Source organism: Perognathus longimembris, chromosome 6, assembly GCF_023159225.1.
Source record: "Perognathus longimembris pacificus isolate PPM17 chromosome 6, ASM2315922v1, whole genome shotgun sequence".
NCBI classification, from domain to species: domain Eukaryota; kingdom Metazoa; phylum Chordata; class Mammalia; order Rodentia; family Heteromyidae; genus Perognathus; species Perognathus longimembris.
This window is the reverse complement of record NC_063166.1, coordinates 21,877,906-21,897,488: the sequence shown is the minus strand read 5'-3', so window position 1 is coordinate 21,897,488 and position 19,583 is coordinate 21,877,906. Positions and strand designations below refer to the sequence as shown.

At 44.7% G+C, this 19,583-nt stretch overlaps 2 protein-coding genes across 2 annotated transcripts in view; both read right to left on the bottom strand.

Moving 5' to 3' along the window:
* Mboat1 (membrane bound O-acyltransferase domain containing 1) overlaps positions 1 to 13,268 on the bottom strand; it is a 78,257-nt gene extending 64,989 nt beyond the window's left edge. The window contains exon 1 of the mRNA XM_048348399.1: positions 13,023 to 13,268. Coding sequence (XP_048204356.1) covers positions 13,023 to 13,121 — 99 coding nt within the window. The 5' untranslated portion in view covers positions 13,122 to 13,268. The remainder of the gene's footprint in view (positions 1 to 13,022) is intronic.
* Positions 13,269 to 18,791: 5,523 nt separating this feature from the next.
* LOC125352251 (protein phosphatase inhibitor 2-like) lies at positions 18,792 to 19,367 on the bottom strand. The gene has a single exon (XM_048347371.1). The coding sequence runs from the start codon at positions 19,365 to 19,367 to the stop codon at positions 18,792 to 18,794; it is 576 nt and encodes a 191-aa protein (XP_048203328.1).
* Positions 19,368 to 19,583: the final 216 nt, after the last annotated feature.

Genomic DNA, 19,583 nt, shown 5'->3' with positions numbered 1-19,583 from the left:
TACCAGGGGGTAAAAAGGTCTTAGGAACAAAAAAGTCTCAACCTAATAACCCAGTTAAGCCATTTGATGAAATTTTGGAAAATCATTTTTTAATTTAGCAACTTTAGCTGAAAGTTATACTGGTTCATCTGCTTCATCTACAAGCTACAGGATAATGAAACAAGATTGAAAAGGGGGAGAAACAGTATTTGTTTCAGAAAAAAAACAATTGGTGGCTGAACTTTCATTTTAATATTTTTAAATTTGCATCAATGAACTCCCTGCTTGGAAGAAGAATATAAGATGACTTGAAGATAAACTTTTCCAATATCCCCTGGTATTTTCCACATTAGTCTAGAACCTGGGGTGCCATGTGTCCTTGTTTTGGTTAAATAACACCTAAGACTGGAATATTTATGGTAATGTGACGATTAGGAAATCCTCAGCACTATCAGCCCAGAAATCTTTATTCAGTGTCGTAAATACTTTCAAGGCCACTGTGAATTCAAAACCATATCTGATTCAGATCAATATCATCAATGCATAAAACAAGATTGACCACGGCGAACTTTAAATAGTACCTTCACTATGACATGAAGTTGTTAAAAGGTTTACTTAAGTGCATGTTTTTGGGGTAACTCAGAAACACATTGCAAATGGGTTCATGAGTTCAGCTTCCTGCCCAGGATCACATTTCTTAGGGCCAAAGGGTTAGCATTCTTCTAATAAACCTCATTATAACCAATACAAGCATTTAACTAACTCTTCCTACTGATTACTCTCCATCCTTGTGCTACTGGCAAGATATCTAGAAAGTGCCATTAATAAAACCCCAGCAAGTCTTCATTTTATCTTACTCACTGAGAAGCCTGACTTAGTTAAATTACAAGCTCTCCCAGAATCCTACAACACTATTCCTGAATTCTTCTTAAAAGTGGCTGCCACAAATGTATTTGAAAATTGGATTGTTGGGGCTGGGAATATGGCCTAGTGGCAAGAGTGCTTGCCTCGTATACATGAAGCCCTGGGTTCGATTCCCCAGCACCACATATATAGAAAATGGCCAGAAGTGGTGCTGTGGCTCAAGTGGCAGAGTACTAGCCTTGAGCACAAAGAAACCAGGGACAATGCTCAGACCCTGAGTCCAAGGCCCAGGACTGGCAAAAAAAAAAAAAAAAAAAAAAAAATGGGATTGTCTCTCTTCAGATATAATCTTACCCTAATTTTTAAATTACTTTAAACAGCTGTACAAATTCAATAGCTATTCCAAGTCAATGTATCAGTTTATGTGTATAATGTACCTTGACCAATGTCAACCCTTCCAGAATTCTCCTACCTACCCTCCCTGAAAAATTTTATAAGTAATTCAGGGAAGATGAAACACAATAAATAAGAACATTTGATATATGTGACCCAATTTTGGACAACTACCAGCATTGGAGCCAAATTAACTTCCTTTTTCTTTTTTTCTTCTTTCAATACTGACATCTAACCCAAGGCCTCAGCCATAGTAGGTAAGTGCTCTACCACTGAGTTACAGCCTCATCCCTAAGAATTAAATTAACTTTCAAATTAGACAAAGGCCAATTCAATCTGTAGTTTGAGTTCCAAATAATAATCAGGCCTAACTCAGTTAGAAAAAAAAAAAAAACATGCCTCCCAATTTTCTCTCAGCTTAGTCTTTCCTTCCAAACCAAGAATGTAAATAAAATTCCATTTCAACTCAACAAACACATATGCAATCCCTACTTTAACAGAAAAGGGGAAGGGAAGAAAGAGGGGAAAGCAGAGGGGAGAGAAGTGTAGGGTACTTACAATCTTGTCCTTAGATGAGGATGAAGAAGAAAAAAAGAGGGGAGGAATCAAGAAGGGAGAAGAAGGGAGGGAGGGAAAGGAAACAGAACAGAGGGAAGGAGAAGGAGCGGAGGGGACAAAGGTACCTCAGGTTTCTTCCCATTGGCTTTAAACATTTATCAAAGACCATTCTTTTGGACTGACATCCTGCACAGTGCCCTAAGAGATCAGACCCAACAGACAGGGTCACAAGCAAAAAAACCAGAAGACTTACAGTAACCAAAAGGTGCCAGGCAACCTGAGCCTCACCAGGAGGAAGTCCCACTTTCTCAACCCTGTGAGGCAAGTAACTCAGAAGTAAGCAATGCGGTTTTGTGTGTTACTTTGGCTTCCCTCAGCCTTTCCATCGTGCAAAGCCCACCACCTCCTCCGGCTCTGCATAAATCCACCCAGTGCCTTCTCTTTGCAGGCAGGATGTGGCCAGACTCCTGAATCAAGAATCAAGGACCACTGGCTCTTTGAATTTGCTTTGCTGACATTTTCTTCTTTGTGATCGCTGCCTACCATGGTACTGTTGTTGGTTTTGTTTGTTTCTGTTCTGGAGTCTCAGTAAGTTTCTTCCTGAAATATTCTACTTGTCTCACCCTGCACAGATTACCTTTGCCTTAAATTTCTCTCTCTGCCACCTCCTGAAGTCCCCTCTCCAACATCCAGAGAGGTTCAGGGGTGCCAAGGCCCACTCACACATGTCCTACACACAGCCTGCCCTGAACTCGTAGAAGAAGCTTTCACACAGGACAGAAGTTTAACCAGGGCTTAGGGATTTGCCTCCTGGGAGGTCCTTGTGAATCTCTACATCCTCATTCCAGGCCAATGTTTCACTTACAGTGTTCAATAAGTAACTGTTGAAAGAAGTCTTTCAGAGTTTGGGCCTGGTAGAAAGGCAACTAAACAAGGATCTAAGACATAAGGTAAGAGACCTAATAATAAAGTCATGAAATGCAATGAAGAATCAGAAGACTCGGCTTCATAAGTGAGAACTTTCAAGGGGAAATGAGGTTACCCATTTGTTATTACTTTGTGTAATTATAAGCTATGAGAGTCAGCAATAAAAGTCATCATTTGTGATAAAGGCTCATAAAATCAGAGGCTACGCTCAGCCCACATGTACTCTTTATGTGCCATTTAGCCCCTCTCTGATTGGATGTCCATTCTGGTGCACACCACAGGGGTCCAGTTCACCATTCCTGCCTTCAAATGCAGGTCTTCCTAGAACAATGGGCCTTGATATGATGCCCAGGGGCCTGCATGTGCAACTATTGCTCAAGGCCTTGGTGAGGGGGAAGCAGAATCTCTATGGAAGGGGACCTAGCCAATTGCCTAGCCAAATGCCTGGCCTTTTTCTGTCTCCAGGGCATGGTTCTGGTGGTAGAGCATCTGCCCAACAAGCACAAGGACCTAAGTTCAAGCCCCAGTAATTAAAAAAAAAAAAAAAAAAGGAAAACCAAGTATGCTTTAAACCTGAATGCAGCCTTTTAAAGGATGGCCTTCTCTGCCTTATTTCTTGTCATAAGACCAGATTCTTACTCAACCCTGGTCTTCCTTCAAACGGTAGGAAGATACTGTATCCTGTTAAACAGTCCTTGGGTGTTTGTGCAAGCAGTTTTCATATGCTCAAATGTCATGAAGTCAATCATGACAAAAAGAAGAAAACTCAAAGGAAAAATAGATTCCATTTGGCCCTAGGGCAAGGGAGGCCATGGTGGCAGGCAGCAAACAGGTAAAGGTACCCAGAAGACAGAGATGAAGAACCATGTTCCTGAGAGGAGGAAGTTAGTGCAAAGAAGGGCTGAAAGAGGTGATTTGCCAGACAAAAGAGTAGCCTACTGGGATGAAGGGACAGTGTTGGGGTCAGCTGCACCTTTAAGGGGCCACAGCTGACCTCAGCCTGTCCCTCCCCTTCCTGTCTTTAACAGGAAGAGAAGGAAGTCTGACATCACTTGAGGGACAGCTCCTTGGGACCAATCAGGGGCCCCTCTCTTGTGCCCGCCTTTGGAGTATATCTGGGAGGTTCCTCATTTGAATAAACAGAAGCCCTAGAGGTTTTCTCCAGGGACCCACGCGCCTGTCGTTCTTGGCGGCTTTGGGGCACCCTGCGACCACACGCCACCGAGGCTACCCATGGCCATCGCTCCCTCGTGAGTGGTAATGGACCACCCAGGAAGGGGCGGACAAGCCCCTTCACCCCCAAGCGAGGGGAAGTCGAGAGAGAGAGGAGGCTACCTGTGGCCATCGCTCCCACGTGAGAGCGATAAAGGGCCACCCAGGAAGGGGCGGACAAGCCCCTTCCCCCCCAAGGGAGGGGAAGGAGAGAGAGAGAGAGAGAGAGAGAGAGAGAGAGAGGACCACAGGACAGGACACAGTGGCCGGGGTGCTATAGAGAAACTAGGAGCTCAGCCTCTGGCCACAGCCTTGGTTCAAGTCCTGTCTCCTCTACTCCTCCCAGCTTGTTGCTCTGCTGGCAAGTTATAGAAACCCTGGGGTCCATTCCTTTTCTTGTAATTTAGCAGATACCTTTTACTTAGTGCTATCATACTAATTAACTGACACAATGTATGTATCCAGATCAGCTGACTGAAGCCCATACCAAACGTATTCAATACATGGAGTTGATGGAATCCTTAAGCCAGATTGGTAAACTGAGACCAAGATGTGGAGACCTCTTGCTCACAGCAAGAAAGATAGAATCTAGGGTAACTGCTGTAAGCCAGGCACCGGTGGCTCATGCCTGTTACCCTAGCTACTCAGAAGGCTGATATCTGAGGATTGCAATTTGAAGCCACCCTGGGGAAGAAAAGTCCCTGTGAGACATTTATCTCCAATTAACCACTCAAAAACTAGAAATGGAGCTATGTCTCAAAGTGGTAGAGCACTAGCCTTGAGCAAAATTTCTCAGGGACTGTGCCCAAGCCCTGAGTTCAAGCCCCACAACTGACCAAAAAAAAACAAAAACAAAAAAACCAATCTGTGCTTTAAAAGCCAGGGAGCACGGGGTCACCTGAGTGCTCATTCTCTCTGCCCTCCCATCAGGAACTGTCAGGTCAAGTCGCCAGATGTGAGAGTGCCCAGCCTACCTCCTGGTATTACCCTAGGGTGCTCTTCTCTCTACTCCATGTGTATGGACTCCTCGTCTACAAAGTAGAGGGGCCAGACTGAGCAGAGCCCCACCCCACCCCACTCGCTCAGCCTTGCCCTCTCCAGGCTGGAATGTGAGACTGATGCCTTCATCTTGCTCTTGCACTCCTTCCACCTACCTCTTGATGGTGATCCCTTCAGAATCTCCTCCACACGAATATGCAGCTCCAAGAAAGAGCACAAATCCAAAGGCCAGACAGCGGACACCACTTACAAGGAGTCTGGGATGTTATGGGGGAAGGGCACCCCTACCTACCCAGATCCCTCCCACACCCGCCCAACCTCAGGCCCAGCATACCAGCTCCACTAACTTGCAAGGAGGCCAGGCCACTGCTCCACACTTCCTCCCGGGTGACTCACCATCTAACTGCTGACCTCCCACTGACCACAAGGACAGCAAAGTCAAAATCAAGAGGAAAGGGTCAGTGCTTTTCCACATCCTCCACCACTGACTTGAACCATGTTCCTTCTACCATTTGTCAACACCTTTCCTTCCTCCACACTCTTCCAGATTCCGAGCATGGAATGATACAGGCACAGAGTCTGGCTGAGCACCTGATTACAGAGTGGTTAGCCCCTCTTTTGGTCCATTTTTTTCTGTTGCACAGAAACCCACATACCTGGAGATCTCAGGGACCTCATTCTTCTCCACCTCAAACCCCCAAAAGCATGTGGGCAGACAAAATCCACCAGATACCTACGTACCACAGGGCAGTGAACTGAACAGAATTTCACATGTCCACACCCTTGACTTTCATCATAGCCCAGAAAAGCATCACTAGAATTCTCACACTGGGAAAAAATCCCACCCTCAGCCCTCTCACTTCCGATGCACCTTCCCCTCCGAGTTGCACATTGCTAGATGCTTCTCTTCTCCCCTTATCCCTTCCAAGTACTTGTCAGCATCTTTCAACGCCCATGCTTAACTTTTTTCAACAGCCTTCTCTGAAAACATCCAACTGTCTATTTTACTTTTGCTCCCGAAAGGAGCTGCTGAAAGAGAAAAGGCACATATAGGAACATACTGGATATATGCCTGTGAACGCATTCTCCATGAGCTGCTTCGACTTGGCAACCCATTCATATTGACCTTGGTCAGCTCTTTTCCCACTCCTCTTTGTAGACAAGTCTAAACCTTCAGCCATCCTTGAAGCCTCTGCCTCATCTGCATCTTCAGTGATGACATCCCAAACTACTTCACAAAACCAAAGTCTTTCACCACTGCTAATATCCAGTGCCTTCCCTTGGTGTATATCCATGGCTGTCAAACTTTCCCTGGCATTAGAATCACCCAGAAGCCTCTTGTCCAGATGCAATTGCTCTTCACTGGATCCCAGAAAGAGTCCTGATTGTAGAGTCAGACCAGGCCCCTGCTCTGGACTTTGAGAAATAAAAACAGAGGTCTGAAAACTCCAACCTTTAGGCTCAATCCAGCCCACTACCTGTTTTTAAGTGGCCTGCATGTCCCAAGTGCTTCATGTTGTTGAAAGGTTCGAAATAAAAGAGGAAATTTTGGTGACACATGCAAATTCCATGAGATTCAAATTCCAGTGCCCCTAATTAAAGCTCCCTGGGGACTCAGCCAAACACCTCCCCCCCCACACACACACACACACACACACACACACACACACACACACACACACACAGCGGTGCCTGCATCATCTACAACTCCTCCCTGGACACCCATGGCAGATTTTGAGTAGCCATGAGAAGAACTGTGTGGTCCACAAAGCCAAAAATATTGTCTTGCTGCATAGAAGAAATGCTTGTGAACCTCTTGTCTGGAAGATGAGGTGAACTGCTTCACGGGGCCCTGCTGCCCTCTCGAACCTACTGCCCAGCAGGCCACACAATCACACCAGCCACCTGGGTGGGCTGCAAGCATTCACCCCTTAGCACAGTTCTGCCAGCCTAGCCTGAGAAAGCCTCACATCCTTCAACCTCCATCTCATGTGTCACCTCTGGCAAGCACAACTCATCCCCCTGCTCAAAGTGGACTGCCCTAGCCCATGCCTCTTCCAAGGTGGTTCACTGGTGTTTCCACCACTTAGAGCAGTACTGGTCTTCAGACACTGGAGCATCTCAGGATCACCTGGAGAGCTCATGCAATCCCCACTCACTGCCAGTATAACCCCAGAGCATGGCTCAGGGTGTCTGCAGGCCAAGTGCATTCACAATTGATGCTGACAGCACAGGAAATACATGAACAAGAATCGAAAGCATGCACGCCTCTGCGTTAACATAGAAATGAGCTTTTTGAAAGATGGTACTTGTTTCTTCATGTGTATTATCACCATCCAGCATAGCTCCAGAGATGCCCCTGGAATAAAGAGTAGAAACTCTATTCTTGTGGTCTGTGGTCTAGACAAATTAATTTCCTCCCATACGCCAGCCATTTTTGATTGCAAACTATAATGGGAATCTTCTGTGGGAAGAGGAGAGCTGACTTGGTAGAAATGACTAAAGCCAAAGTTCCTGGCCTGCTGTGTGTACACAGCCATGCACAGAGAAGGTGAACATATGTTATCCCCAGCAATAAAGAGTGCATTTCTTCCATAAGAAATCCAAGCAAGGTGTAGTGGCTTATGCCTGTAATCCCAGCTACTTAGGGAGCAGATAAGAGGATCAAGGTTCAAGGAAATCCATAGTTCCAGCTTTGAGGGAGAAGTAGGTAAGAAGGTAGGTAAAAAAGGATTGTATTTGAAAGCTATGCAAAATGCTAAAAGTGGTAGACGGCCAGCCTCAATAAATGGATCAAGAAAATGTGGTATATATACACAGTGGAATTCTATGCTTCCATCATAAAGAATGACATCACTCCATCCATAAAGAAATGGAAAGACTTGTAAAAAATCATATTAAGTGAAGTAAGCCAGATTCAAAGAAACATAGGCTCCATGGTTTCCCTCGTTTGTAATAATTAGTATATGTCTAGGATAGTCCTAGCAGAGGATCACAATAGCTCAATAGCTATGTCCATACAACCATATAAAAATGATGTTAACTAAACTCCAAGATACAGAAACAAGAGAAGTTTTGTTTGGTTGCTTGCTTTTGGTGTTTTTCTTTTAAATGTATACTGTGTGAGTTACTTCCTTAGTTTTTCCCCCTTTGGGTTATCCCCTGTTGTTACTGCTTTTTATTCTAATACCCTAGTGTCTAGTATATATGCTTATCTGATTCAGGGAAGGGAAGGAGAACAACAAAATGGTGAGACAACAGTCATAGGGTGAACCAATCCAACAGTGATACTCACAAGACACTATGTTAGAAAGGAACTTTACAGCTGGGGGAGGTAGTGAAGGGGGAGGGAAAGTAGGAGAAAATGAGGGAGGAAGTAACAGTGTTCAATAAGAAAAGTACTCATGACTTTACTTATGTAACTGTAACCTCTCTGCATATCACCCTCAAAATAAAACATTTTTTTAAAAAGAATTAAACAAGAAGTCTTGAGTTCAAGCTCCAATGCTAGCACAAAAAAGGGCAGGAAAATGGAGGGGGACTGGGGGGAATAAGACAAAACCTTGAGACACAAGACACATTAGTTTGAAGTTAGCATATGAAACCATATACATAACATAAAACATCTATGTAACATAACATCCCCCAAGTGCTGTAGGTCATTAGACAGTAAATTCCACAGGGTTTGCCTTCTCCCTTCCACTGTGCCATAACTACACAAGTCACCAAGTCCACACCTGTATGCTTACAGGGGCCCTTGTCTCCCTATAGGTGTACGGGTTCTTCTAGGGTGGGAAGCTTGGGTTTTTCCAGCCTTCTATTTCTACCACAAGGTCAGGTACCTGGTACTAATAGGATTAAATAAATATTTAACTGGTCCCATAATGCCTGTGGAATGTGAGGTGAGCTTTTAAGGAAGGGCAAGACTAAGATAAAGAACTGGAGGCTGAGATTTCCAAGCAAGGCCAAGGGCAATAAACAGGTGAGTGACACCTGAGTCACTAAACCCCAAATGAAACTCCAAAACCCCACTGCTGATACCATCCTCAGTCCAAGAAGCCAGGTCTTCAAACCGGTCTTCATGCATGGAGAATGTGTATAAATTGTAACCCAAGTTTACACTAATACTCTTGAAGCTTTTCTATTTCCATCATTTTCTAGATGTTTATTGTCTTTGTCTCCAACCAAATTAATTCTACTGTCCTTATCTTCTGCTGATGCTAAACTGAGGGGGGAAATGAATTCCAAGAATCGTGGTGTCAAGATTGAAAACTGAGGGCCAAGTGTGGTGGTTCATGGCTATCATTTACGCTATGAAGGAGGCAGAAATGAGAGAATCGTGTTTCCAGGTCAGCCAGAGCTTTCAAAAAGATATCTAGATCCTCCCCAAAAAGCTGGGTTAGTAGAACATATCTCCTAGGCACATGGGAGATAGAAGAAGGGTCCAGGCTCAGGCCAACCCTGAACAAGAGCCCAGGAGCTTATCTGAAACATAGACTAAGACAGAAAGGGCTGGAGGTGTGGCTCATGTGGCAAAGCACCTGCCAAGGCTCTGAGTTCAAACAAAAGTCCAGGAGGAGAGAGAGAGAGACAGAGAGAGAGAGAGAGAGAGAGAGAGAGAATTGAGACTTTTCATATACACATCATATGGGGCCATTGTTTTTGTAAAGAGATCCTTGGCCCTAGAACTTACCACCACTAAGCTGGAAATTCCTTATAGCCTGGAAAGTTTCCTTTTCAGCTTTCCCAGTTTCCAATATACAATCGGGAGCCACATAAATTAGTAACATTACATTATCTATTCTGGTAACTTTGCAAATTTAGAAAGCTATGGTTAGTTTAAAGACAGAGCATCCTCCACAACCAAACAAACTGTGCAGAGCCTGGACAAAGGAGCTAAAATAAAAAGAGGACAGGAGTTAGAGGTAAGGCTCAAGTGGGAGGGAGTCTGCCTAGCAAGCATGAGTCCCTAAATTCAAATCCCACTGCAAAGGAGAGAGAGAGAGAGAGAGAGAGGCTGAGAGAAAGGGAGAGAGAGAGAGAACTGATCCATTCACCTACCATTCCTTATTTCCCCATAAATAGGACACAACAGTTTGGGGGTTGTTGTTGTTTGTTTGTTTGTTTGTTTGCCTAACTTATCCTGAGTAACTGAAGCTTTTTCTCTACATACTCCATACTCCTACCAACTACTGGAGCTCCATCTGCTCTGAGAACAGGAGTTCTCTCCACACACTCATCAACAAATTTCTCTTGCCTAGTAAGTCCCAACTTAATCACCCATTTGCTCTCTCTGTATTGGACTCTCCAGGCCCTGTGTGTCTGAAATTATATAAGATGCTTTTACAAGTAACAGCATCTTGAACATGTCAGGCTGGGAAGTTCTCTCTTAACAGGAACCATACACTCTCCCTCCCTATAGACTTACCTGCACATATCCGTACATAGGATGCTCAGAAGTCACCAGAATAGAATTCTACCTATGTGACCCAGGAAGACTAGAGGCTAAGAACCAGACATGATGAACAGAAGTGAGATGTGAAGATTATACAAAAAGAATCAAAGTCTCTAAGTGGATAACTGGGTGCCCTAGCATGTGTTTTATCATTTGTAGCATATTGCAGGCTAATAAAACTATGATTTATCATGGTCACTGCTCTTATTCTCAGGGCACCCTGCCAGCTTGGGCTTTACCATCTCTCTTCCATCAGGAGCCCTTGCAGACAAGTCACCCAAAGGCCTAAGATCAGCCCATCTTGGATGGTCAGACAATCACGAGACACTGGTGAGAGGATAAAGGGCTGGGGATGCAAAGGCTAGTATTCTCTCTACCTCCCTGGCACCTTGGAGTGAAAGGAATGGGCCAGTTCTTCTTACTGGGTGATAACAATGGATTTCCTCCTCTTTCCTACCCCTTCCGGTCTCAGCCTTCAAGTGTGGGCTGTTCAATATCCTTGTAGGATTCCTTTAACCCTGTCCACACCTTGAGAGTAGTTAGTTCATGTCATTTCACTTGTGTCCTTTGCAAATACCATCAGATACACGCACCTTCCTGATGTGGGTCATTTTATATATAATTCTCACAAATACACCTCCATGAGATGTTATGTCACACATGAGGACACACAACTCCAGCACTAGCCAGAGGCCATAGGGGGCATAGGCTGGCAAAGCAAGAATTCCTTTAGTTGGAACTAACACCTAAGCACTAACAAAGCCATGTAAGTTAGGAGACAAACGACCAAGCTTCCAATCCCTTCACCTATCATAGAGCCTATCTTATTTGTGGTTTGGGATTCTCCCTCCAAAAACAAGCCACCCAGGGCAATGTCCCTCTGTTCTTATACTAAGAGTCACTCTGTGGGAGGATGACCAGGCTGAACTAACTCTAAGAGATCCCAAGTGTTTCTTCCAAGCACCAGCATTCCTCCTTGAGTTCATCCCAGAAATAAACTGAACTCACTAACATCTGCAAGGCTTCTTTACTCCTATTTATAGATTAAAAAGCAATTTCTTTTACAGAAATCCATGAGATTGGGCATAGAGGATGAAACAAGTTAGGGAGCCGGGCACCAGAGGCTCACACCTGTAATCCTAGCTACTCAGGAGGCTGAGAGCTGAGGATCACAGTACAAAGCCAGCCCAGGAAGGAAAGTCCATGAGACTCCTATCTCCAGTTAACCACCAGAAATCTGAAAGCAGCCGGGCAGAGCCCAGGCCCAGAGTTAAAAAAAAAAAAAAAAAGTTAGGGAGATCCTATTTCCAAAAGAAGAGAAACATAGTGTCTGGCATATCACCAAAACATAAAATTCTAATGGGAGATAGGGACGTTAGTACAGAAATATACACCCATCAAGGAAATTCAGCCATGAGTTTAAAGTATTTCATTTCCAAACTGAAGAACTTGCTGGGGTGTCTTCCCACCTGAGTCTCTGTGTCACTGGGTCACCTCTATCTTCACAACTAACTGAAGAGTAACAGGCACAAGCAGAAATGCCTTCGCATTTGACACTTCTCTCCAGGTTCCTGCGTTTTCTGCATTTTGCAACCCAGGAGAAGGCAGCAGGGGGTATCCTCAGTGAGCAGGGCACACAGGTAGATCAGTAAACAGTAGTGAACAAGGCAACCGGCCAGGTACCACTTCCTCATTGCTGGAGGAATGTAAGTGGAAAGGGCAGCAGGAAAGCTCTGGTTTAAAGGAAAGAAAATTGAGCTGTGGTGACAGCACAGAAACTCGGCAGGAATTAAAAACCAGTCTGGAGTTTGGCCCTTCTCTAAGCCAGCCCTGCCCAATTCCATTGAAATCCACTTACTCCCATTGAGTCACTATTGAAAACACAGCTTGATGTAGCCTGAGGCACCAAAAGAAACAAAATATGGAAGGGAGCCTCCAACAACCAGGAAGATTTCTTGCTAGACCATAGTTGAACTTTTCCTTTTAACTGTAGCAAGACAATTCCTGGACATTCCAATTTTACCAAGGCCCTTTTCTCCCCCTTGCTTACCCCAACTCCCAAGCCTCCAACGCAAGCATGAACGGAATGGATAAATTAAGGCCTTCCAAGGACCAAAGGATCCTCCCACGTCCCTCCTCCTCTTTTCCTCTTTCCAACGATTATCACACAGGATAGAAAACTGCCGTCACCTGATTGGACAGACTCACAGCTGAAGTTTAAAACTTAGGTCATTTGAAATCCACAGCCTGAAGATGGATCAAGCTTCACCTAAATCAAATTGATCACACTGATGGAAAAGTGTGTCAGGCGACTTCAGGATTGGACTACAAGCCATAATTTTGGAATGTTCGGTCAGACGTGCTGCGCGTAGTATATATACAACCATTCCTCACACTTAAACAATTTTAAAAGAAAACATTAAAACAACTCAAAAAAAGAAAAAGCCCAACTGTCCAGTTTGTGTAGGAAACAATGCTACCATGGGACAGGGGGCAAAGACATAGAACTACTTATAACTCTCCCTCAGCCCCGGTTTCGCCCTTCACCCCGCAATCGCTGGAGGAGTAGTGGGGGGGGGGGAGTCCCAGCCCTGGAGAGGTGCTGGGGGAAGACCGTGGGTCCCCCCGCGGTTACCTGGTCCAGCGGGATGGCCAGGAGCTCGCTGAGCGGGTGCAGACAGGTGGAGCCCGTAGTGCGGAAGGAGAGGCTGGACGGGGGCGGCTCTGCTGCCATCCTGCATCCCGGCCCCAACCTGCGCCCCCCGACTCGGCGACCTCCCTCCCGCCCCGGCGCTGTAGAGTGGCGGCACCGAAGGGCGCGCGATCGCCTGGCTGGCGGGGACCGAGCAGGAGGCCCGGGCGCAAAGCGCAAACCTCCGGGGTGGCGCAAACAGCGGGGGCGCACGCTGGGCTTTGGGGCCGTGGCCACGGGGGCGCGGCTGGGCTGGGCCCGGCGCGCTCCGCTTCCCGCTCCACTCCTCTCGCCGTCCATTGGCCCAGGACGGCCCCGGGAGGAGGGAAAGTGGGGAGGAGAAAGTGGGGAGCCCGGCCCCACTCCGGGGTGCCCCGCCTTAACCGGGGCTGGCAGACGGAAAGCGCCTCCAGCAGGCACCCAGCAACTGGTGGCATGGGATCTGGAGGCTGGGGACGCCCCCCCCCCCCCCGCTTCCTCACTCCTTCCCTCACACCCCCAGTTCCCTATCCTATTTCCCCACGGAAGGGAGGGACTCTTGACCGCAGCCACCCCTGCGCTTTCCTCGAGGGAGCGGCCCCGCCCCCGTGGGGGTTCACCGCAGGTGCCACGCCCTCTCAAGTCCCCCCCCCCGAGATTTCTAGGCCCCCAAAAGTTCCCGGGTCAATCCTTCAAGAGAGAGGGGATCCCCGCCGCCCCCCTCGTGCAACTTACTAGCCAGCGCCTAGCCACCGCACCCAAAGCCCCTTTCTTTACCTCCCTGTGGTCAAGCCCCAGTTTGCAACACGCCCTGCGTCACCCAAGCAAACACCGGGAACTGCCGTTTTCTCATGAACTTCCTTCTCTTCGGATCAAGAATTATATTTTCCTAGTAAGAAACATTGCTCACTGTTAACCTCTTTTGCAGGATGATCATTAGTCACCGGTCCTAAACCAGGATGCCTTGCCCCTTTGTATTTTTGCCCCCAGACACCCCAGGTGGCACTCACTGTTGCTTGGAAAACATTTTCGGTTTCCAAATGGATTTTAAGAAACACACACACACACACACACACACACACACACACACACACTTGTTTAAATAAAATCTTACCCTGTGCGTGGTAAGGCACACCTGTAATTCCAGGCTGTGACTGGAAGATAACTTGAGTCATGAAGCAGGAGATCAGCCAGGGCAACATAGAGAGATACTGTCTCCAGGAGAAAAAAAAAGAGGGAAGGAAAGGAGAAAAGAGAGAAAAAGGGAAGGGGGGAGGGGAAGGAAGGCAAGAGAAGGAAAAAGGAAAATGAAGAGAAAAATCTTGAAAAACTTTTGAAATGTTGGATATTAGCTGTAAGGAATGCAGGCTCCTGGGCTGATGGGTAGAAAGACAAAGAAAAATGAGCTCCTGTGGCCTGGGCTCCACAGGAAACATCTGGAAGCTGTCACTGGGTGGAGGATTCGCTGGTAGGGCATCCAGCCACACATACAGACAGTGACTTTGGACAGATTTTATGAATGAGGCCAAACACTGGCAAAGGCTTCCTGCCCAAGGCCAGGCCTCACTGCAAGCTGCCCTGAAGAGTACAGTGCCAGGTCATGGTTTCCAGACAGGAGCCTCCTGCCAACGAGCAGGAAAATGAGTCTCTGCTTTTGCTAGTCAGTAGCAAGCACTGCACACACAGACCCAAAGACCCACACACCAGCCACTTGCACAGTTCAGGGTAACATAACTGGACAGACACAGGAAATAACCTGGGAAGATCAATACAGGAGCAATGTTCTTCTTGCTTGAACAAGACGAGAGCTTAGGTGAGATATTTGAGACCAGAAAGGGCTTGAAAGCACTGTTTAAAAAAATAAAAGTTAAAACAAAAAAAGAGAGAGAAAAAGACTAGGCACAGAATAAAGCACCTATAGTCTCAGTTACTGGGAAGACTAAGACAGGGAGATCCTTGATCCTATCTTGGGCTACATAATGAAACTTGATAGTTTATTTAAAAAAAACAACTAGGTAGATGTGAAATGCCTTTAGGCCAGTTTGGGCAGTTTTTCTGCAGCAAATAAATATTTTCCACAAATGATCGTAGGCTCTTCACAATAAAAAAAATAATAGTCTCCATAGAGGCAGAGGTTTAAAGGAAAAGAAAAATATTAGTCTTATTCAGGTTTTTTTCCCTCAATAAACACTGTAATGTAGTCCAAAAATATAGTAATTTTGTTTAGATCTCATATCACATAAGTCAACAGTGATTCTACTGACAGTCTAGCACAGTTAATGCTATATGAACAATTAGATGGCACAGAATCAAGATGAGTGGCAAGCACAACCCGAGTTGGTGGGTGGTGTTATAGTTGCTGGGCTTCCAGGGCCTAGATAGGACTCTAGGGCAGGACAGAGCCTCCTTCACCTGTATTCTTGTTTGCATCTTGTCAACTGTGGATTCAAAATAGTAGTTCTAATATGTTGGATGGAATGTTACAAAAGTCATTTCATGTACCAGGGTGTTAACCCATGTGGTAATTTATAATAAATCTCTCTTTGCAGATGAGAAAATTGGTTTAGAAACTTTAAATAACTTGTGTGTCATAAGGAAGTTAGGTAAAGCACCTGTGTCGAGTTCCAGAGCCTGGGATAAAGAAGAGAATGGAAAGGAAAGAGGAAGGAAGGGGAGAGGGAGGGAAAGAGAGAGGGAGGAAAGGGGAGATGAAAGGAGGGAGGGGAGGGGAGATGAGAGGGGAGGGCAAAAGAGAGGAGGAGGAGAGGAGAGGGGAGAAGCAGGGAAAGGAGAGGAAGGGAGGGGAGGGGAGGGGAAGGGAACACCAATCACATGCCAGTCCATCTTATCAAACAAGTGAATTCATACCATCTTGAATGTTATATACTTTCAAGAAGGTAAAATTCTAATGATATATTCAGTTGGTATTCAGACAAAGATAATTACCAACAAAACAAAAATAAGCCAACTTAGTAACCCATGTGGTCCCTTCAGTAACATATTCCTGAAATGACAGTGTATATTCCCAGAGAATATTCATTATATCATGTTCTTTGATCCTGCCAACAAGGGGATTGAAAGGGCAGGTACTGCTACCACATTTATTATTATATCATTATATCATCATCCGCATTGTTAGTAATAAGAGTAGTAGGTTCCTGGTTACTTCATTATTCAGTTACCACCATGTTTCCTCAATAACAGGGTATCATTACGCTGGGTATGGTGATACATGACTGTAATCCCAACACTCAGGAGTCTCTCAAAGGCCGGCCCAGACTATACAGTGAAACCCTGTCTCAAGCACAACATCAACAACAAAAAGAACACCGCGTATCCTTTATTCACTTGAGATAAATCAACACAGACCATCCCTGTTGAGCTAGCCTATCATGTCCTATCATGTTCAGGAAAAAAGAATCCATAGTGATACACAAGCTTCAAGGAATCCAGTCATGAGAAATGCAAAGCAAAAATTAATAATTGATGACTTTATTAATTTCAAACATTCAGAACAATAAGGTGTAACTTCAAGGGATGACATTCATCAAGATGCATTGTATTCATAAACTGACACGTGGACTTGAAACTCCTTTGTCTAACTACTCAAAGGTAACTAAAAATAATTTTAAAACTGAAGTATGATTTTGTGCAATGTCTGAGTGGTTGGCACTTGAGCATAAAATGAAGAAGAGAGACCGGTTATGAAAATTTCCAAACAAACCATCCTTAAGGGAAACCAGAATTAACTCCAAGCAAACTAGTTCTTTCTACTGAGTTAATTATTTTAATTATTATTATATTATTATTATTATAATTATTATTTATTATTAACTCCCCCAAGTCTGGAACTCTTCCTCTATAAAGTGGGAGTAAGAATAATGATCTCACTGGGCACGGTGATGCACACCTGTAATCCTAGCATTCCCAGAGATGATACCTGAGGATCACAAGTTCAAGATCAGACTGGCCTATTTTATTTTATTGACAAATAATATTACCAGTCTTCTTAGTCTTCAGTATATTGTAGTACTTTTGCAAGACTTGAGTTTTACCTTAAAATCAGATAGGTGCTGATTGTTACCTTTGTAAACTGTGGTCTTATCTTTTTTCTTTTTTAATTTAATTTTATTATCAAGGTGATGTCTTACAAGATAATAGGTTGTAAACTAACTTACAACGGGGGGGGAGATTAGGGAGGAGGAAAGGTGGGAGAAAAATGAGGGAGGGGGCAACAAGTTTGACAAGAGCTGGGCATTTTTATGAAACAAAAATCCATCCAGCAGCAGATTCTTCACTTAGAGTCCATGGACTTGTCGAGTGCATCCTTGCACTAAACTTGCCAGCGGGGGTAAACGTCACCATTGTGGTGTCTCCTCTCTAGTTTTTTTCATTTCTTTGGCTCTTCTGGGACCAGAAGAAAGAGTCGATGGCCTTCGCATCACTAGGCATGGGCCTGGGGTTCATGAAGAAATGAAGGACACTACTTCAATTTGAAGTAGCTAAATATCACCCCTCCTGTTTTATATATTTTGAAGCTCCCCCCCCCCTTATTTCCTGATTTCTTTGGCTGGATTCCAAGTAATTTCTATTTCCAAGGAAATGTCCTATGCTTAACAAAAATATGGTTAAAAATCAGGTTTTAGAATGTAGATGGAGAAATAAACAATGCTACCAGGATTCCACAATCGGATAAAATATAAAGGAATATTAAGACCAGGGACCAGTGGCTCATGCCTGTAATCCTAGCTACTCAGGAGCCTGAGATCTGAGCATAGTGGTTTTTTGTTGTTGTTGTTGTTGTTGTTTTAGTGCAAGTTTAACTTGATAATTTATTTGTGGAAATAAAAAGGCTAGTTTTGATGAGAAGTGTTTCAATCCTTTCCTTGTAAACACACACAAAAAAACTTAATGGGGGGGCTGGGGATATGGCCTAGTGGCAAGAGTGCCTGCCTCATATACATGAGGCCCTGGGTTCGATTCCCCAGCACCACATATACAGAAAACGGCCAGAAGTGGCGCTGTGGCTCAAGCGGCAGAGTGCTAGCCTTGAGCAAAAAGAAGCCAGGGACAGTGCTCAGGCCCTGAGTCCAAGCCCCAGGACTGGCAAAAAAAAAAAAAAAAAAAAAAAAAAACTTAATGGGAATTTTAAAGGTTTCAGGCCAGAAAAATGCATGAGTAACACTTACAATCCTTCTCAATTAGACAAATCAAATTGAAGGTAAGTGTCAAAATACCTTTCAGCCTGAATATTGATCCAACTATACATCCTGTGTTCCAATTGGCTTTTGATTTAAAAAATTAAAAAGAAACAACTCCTACAAAGTTTTTATAAGAGGTATCACACATCTAGAAGATGATGAAAATAACTTAGTCCCCTTCCCCCCAAAAGACACTTTTTAACCTTTAAAGCATAAAAAGCAATACAATATCTTATACAAATTAACCAGTGTTCTTACAAAAGTAAAGCAGGTTGGACTAAAGATGGTACACTAAATTTGTGGTGAAGTACGAGGCACAAGAATCTACGCATTTTCATCTAACCAGTCTCAAAGGTTACCATTTAATTCTTGGCAATACATAACTGGTAATCTATTTTGGTACTTGAGTCATGAATTGTGGAAAACAAGAAGCAGTGTATTATAGTAACAGGATTTGTATTTGACCAACAACTGTAATGTTGGATACATGTCTTCTATGAATCTTGTGATTTGTTTTGTCATTCCTCACTTGCTATCCTTGATTTGAGTCTTCAATATTCATGCTTTCTCGATCTGTCTCTGACATTTCTTCATCTTCCTCATCACCGTGTAGGTCTTTTGAAATTAACTGTCTAGCTAGTTCAATATTCAGTCCTTCATTGTAGTGGAGCTTCCTTTTCATTTCAAATTGTCGCTTTTTTTCTTGCTCTTCAGGCGAGAGGTCATTTTCTTCTTCTTCTTCACTGCTTTCTTGTTCCTGAACCCCATACTTTGGCTCTGAGCCTTCAGCAGCAGCTAATTTCTTAGCTAAGATATCTGGAGTCATGGCTTCATTCGCTTCTGAATCACTATATGCATCTTCATCATCACCTATCATACTATGGTAAGGAGTGCTTGGTTCATCTATTTTCATTAAACCATAGTCTTTGTCTGCTGGGTGATACGTAGCCAGGATGTTCATTTCATCCCACTTCTGAGACTTTTTACTCAGTTCCTCGTCCACGTTCGAGCCGGGATGCTGGGCTGAGGCCACCACAGAGGGAGCTGCCACGGTCTTGTTCTTCAAGATTCCTTTGATGGGTCGGTGGGAGGCCGTGGACGGCGCCATGGCTGGTCGCTCCGGCTGCTGCGACTGCCGGCGTCTTCCAACCACCGCGACGCCACAGCCCACGCCGCGCGCCGCCGGCTCTTTACCCACGGCCCACACCGGAGGCCGACCGATTGCCAGCATAGTGGTTTTGACACCAAACTGGGCACTCTTATCTTCAATTAATTACCCCAAAAGCAGGAAGTGGAGCTATGGCTCGATGGTAGAATGTGAGCC

What these genes read in the sequence shown, in the direction of transcription:
- LOC125352251 (XM_048347371.1), bottom strand. Translation starts at nt 19,367, where the DNA reads ATGGCGCCGTCCACGGCCTCCCACCGACCCATCAAAGGAATCTTGAAG.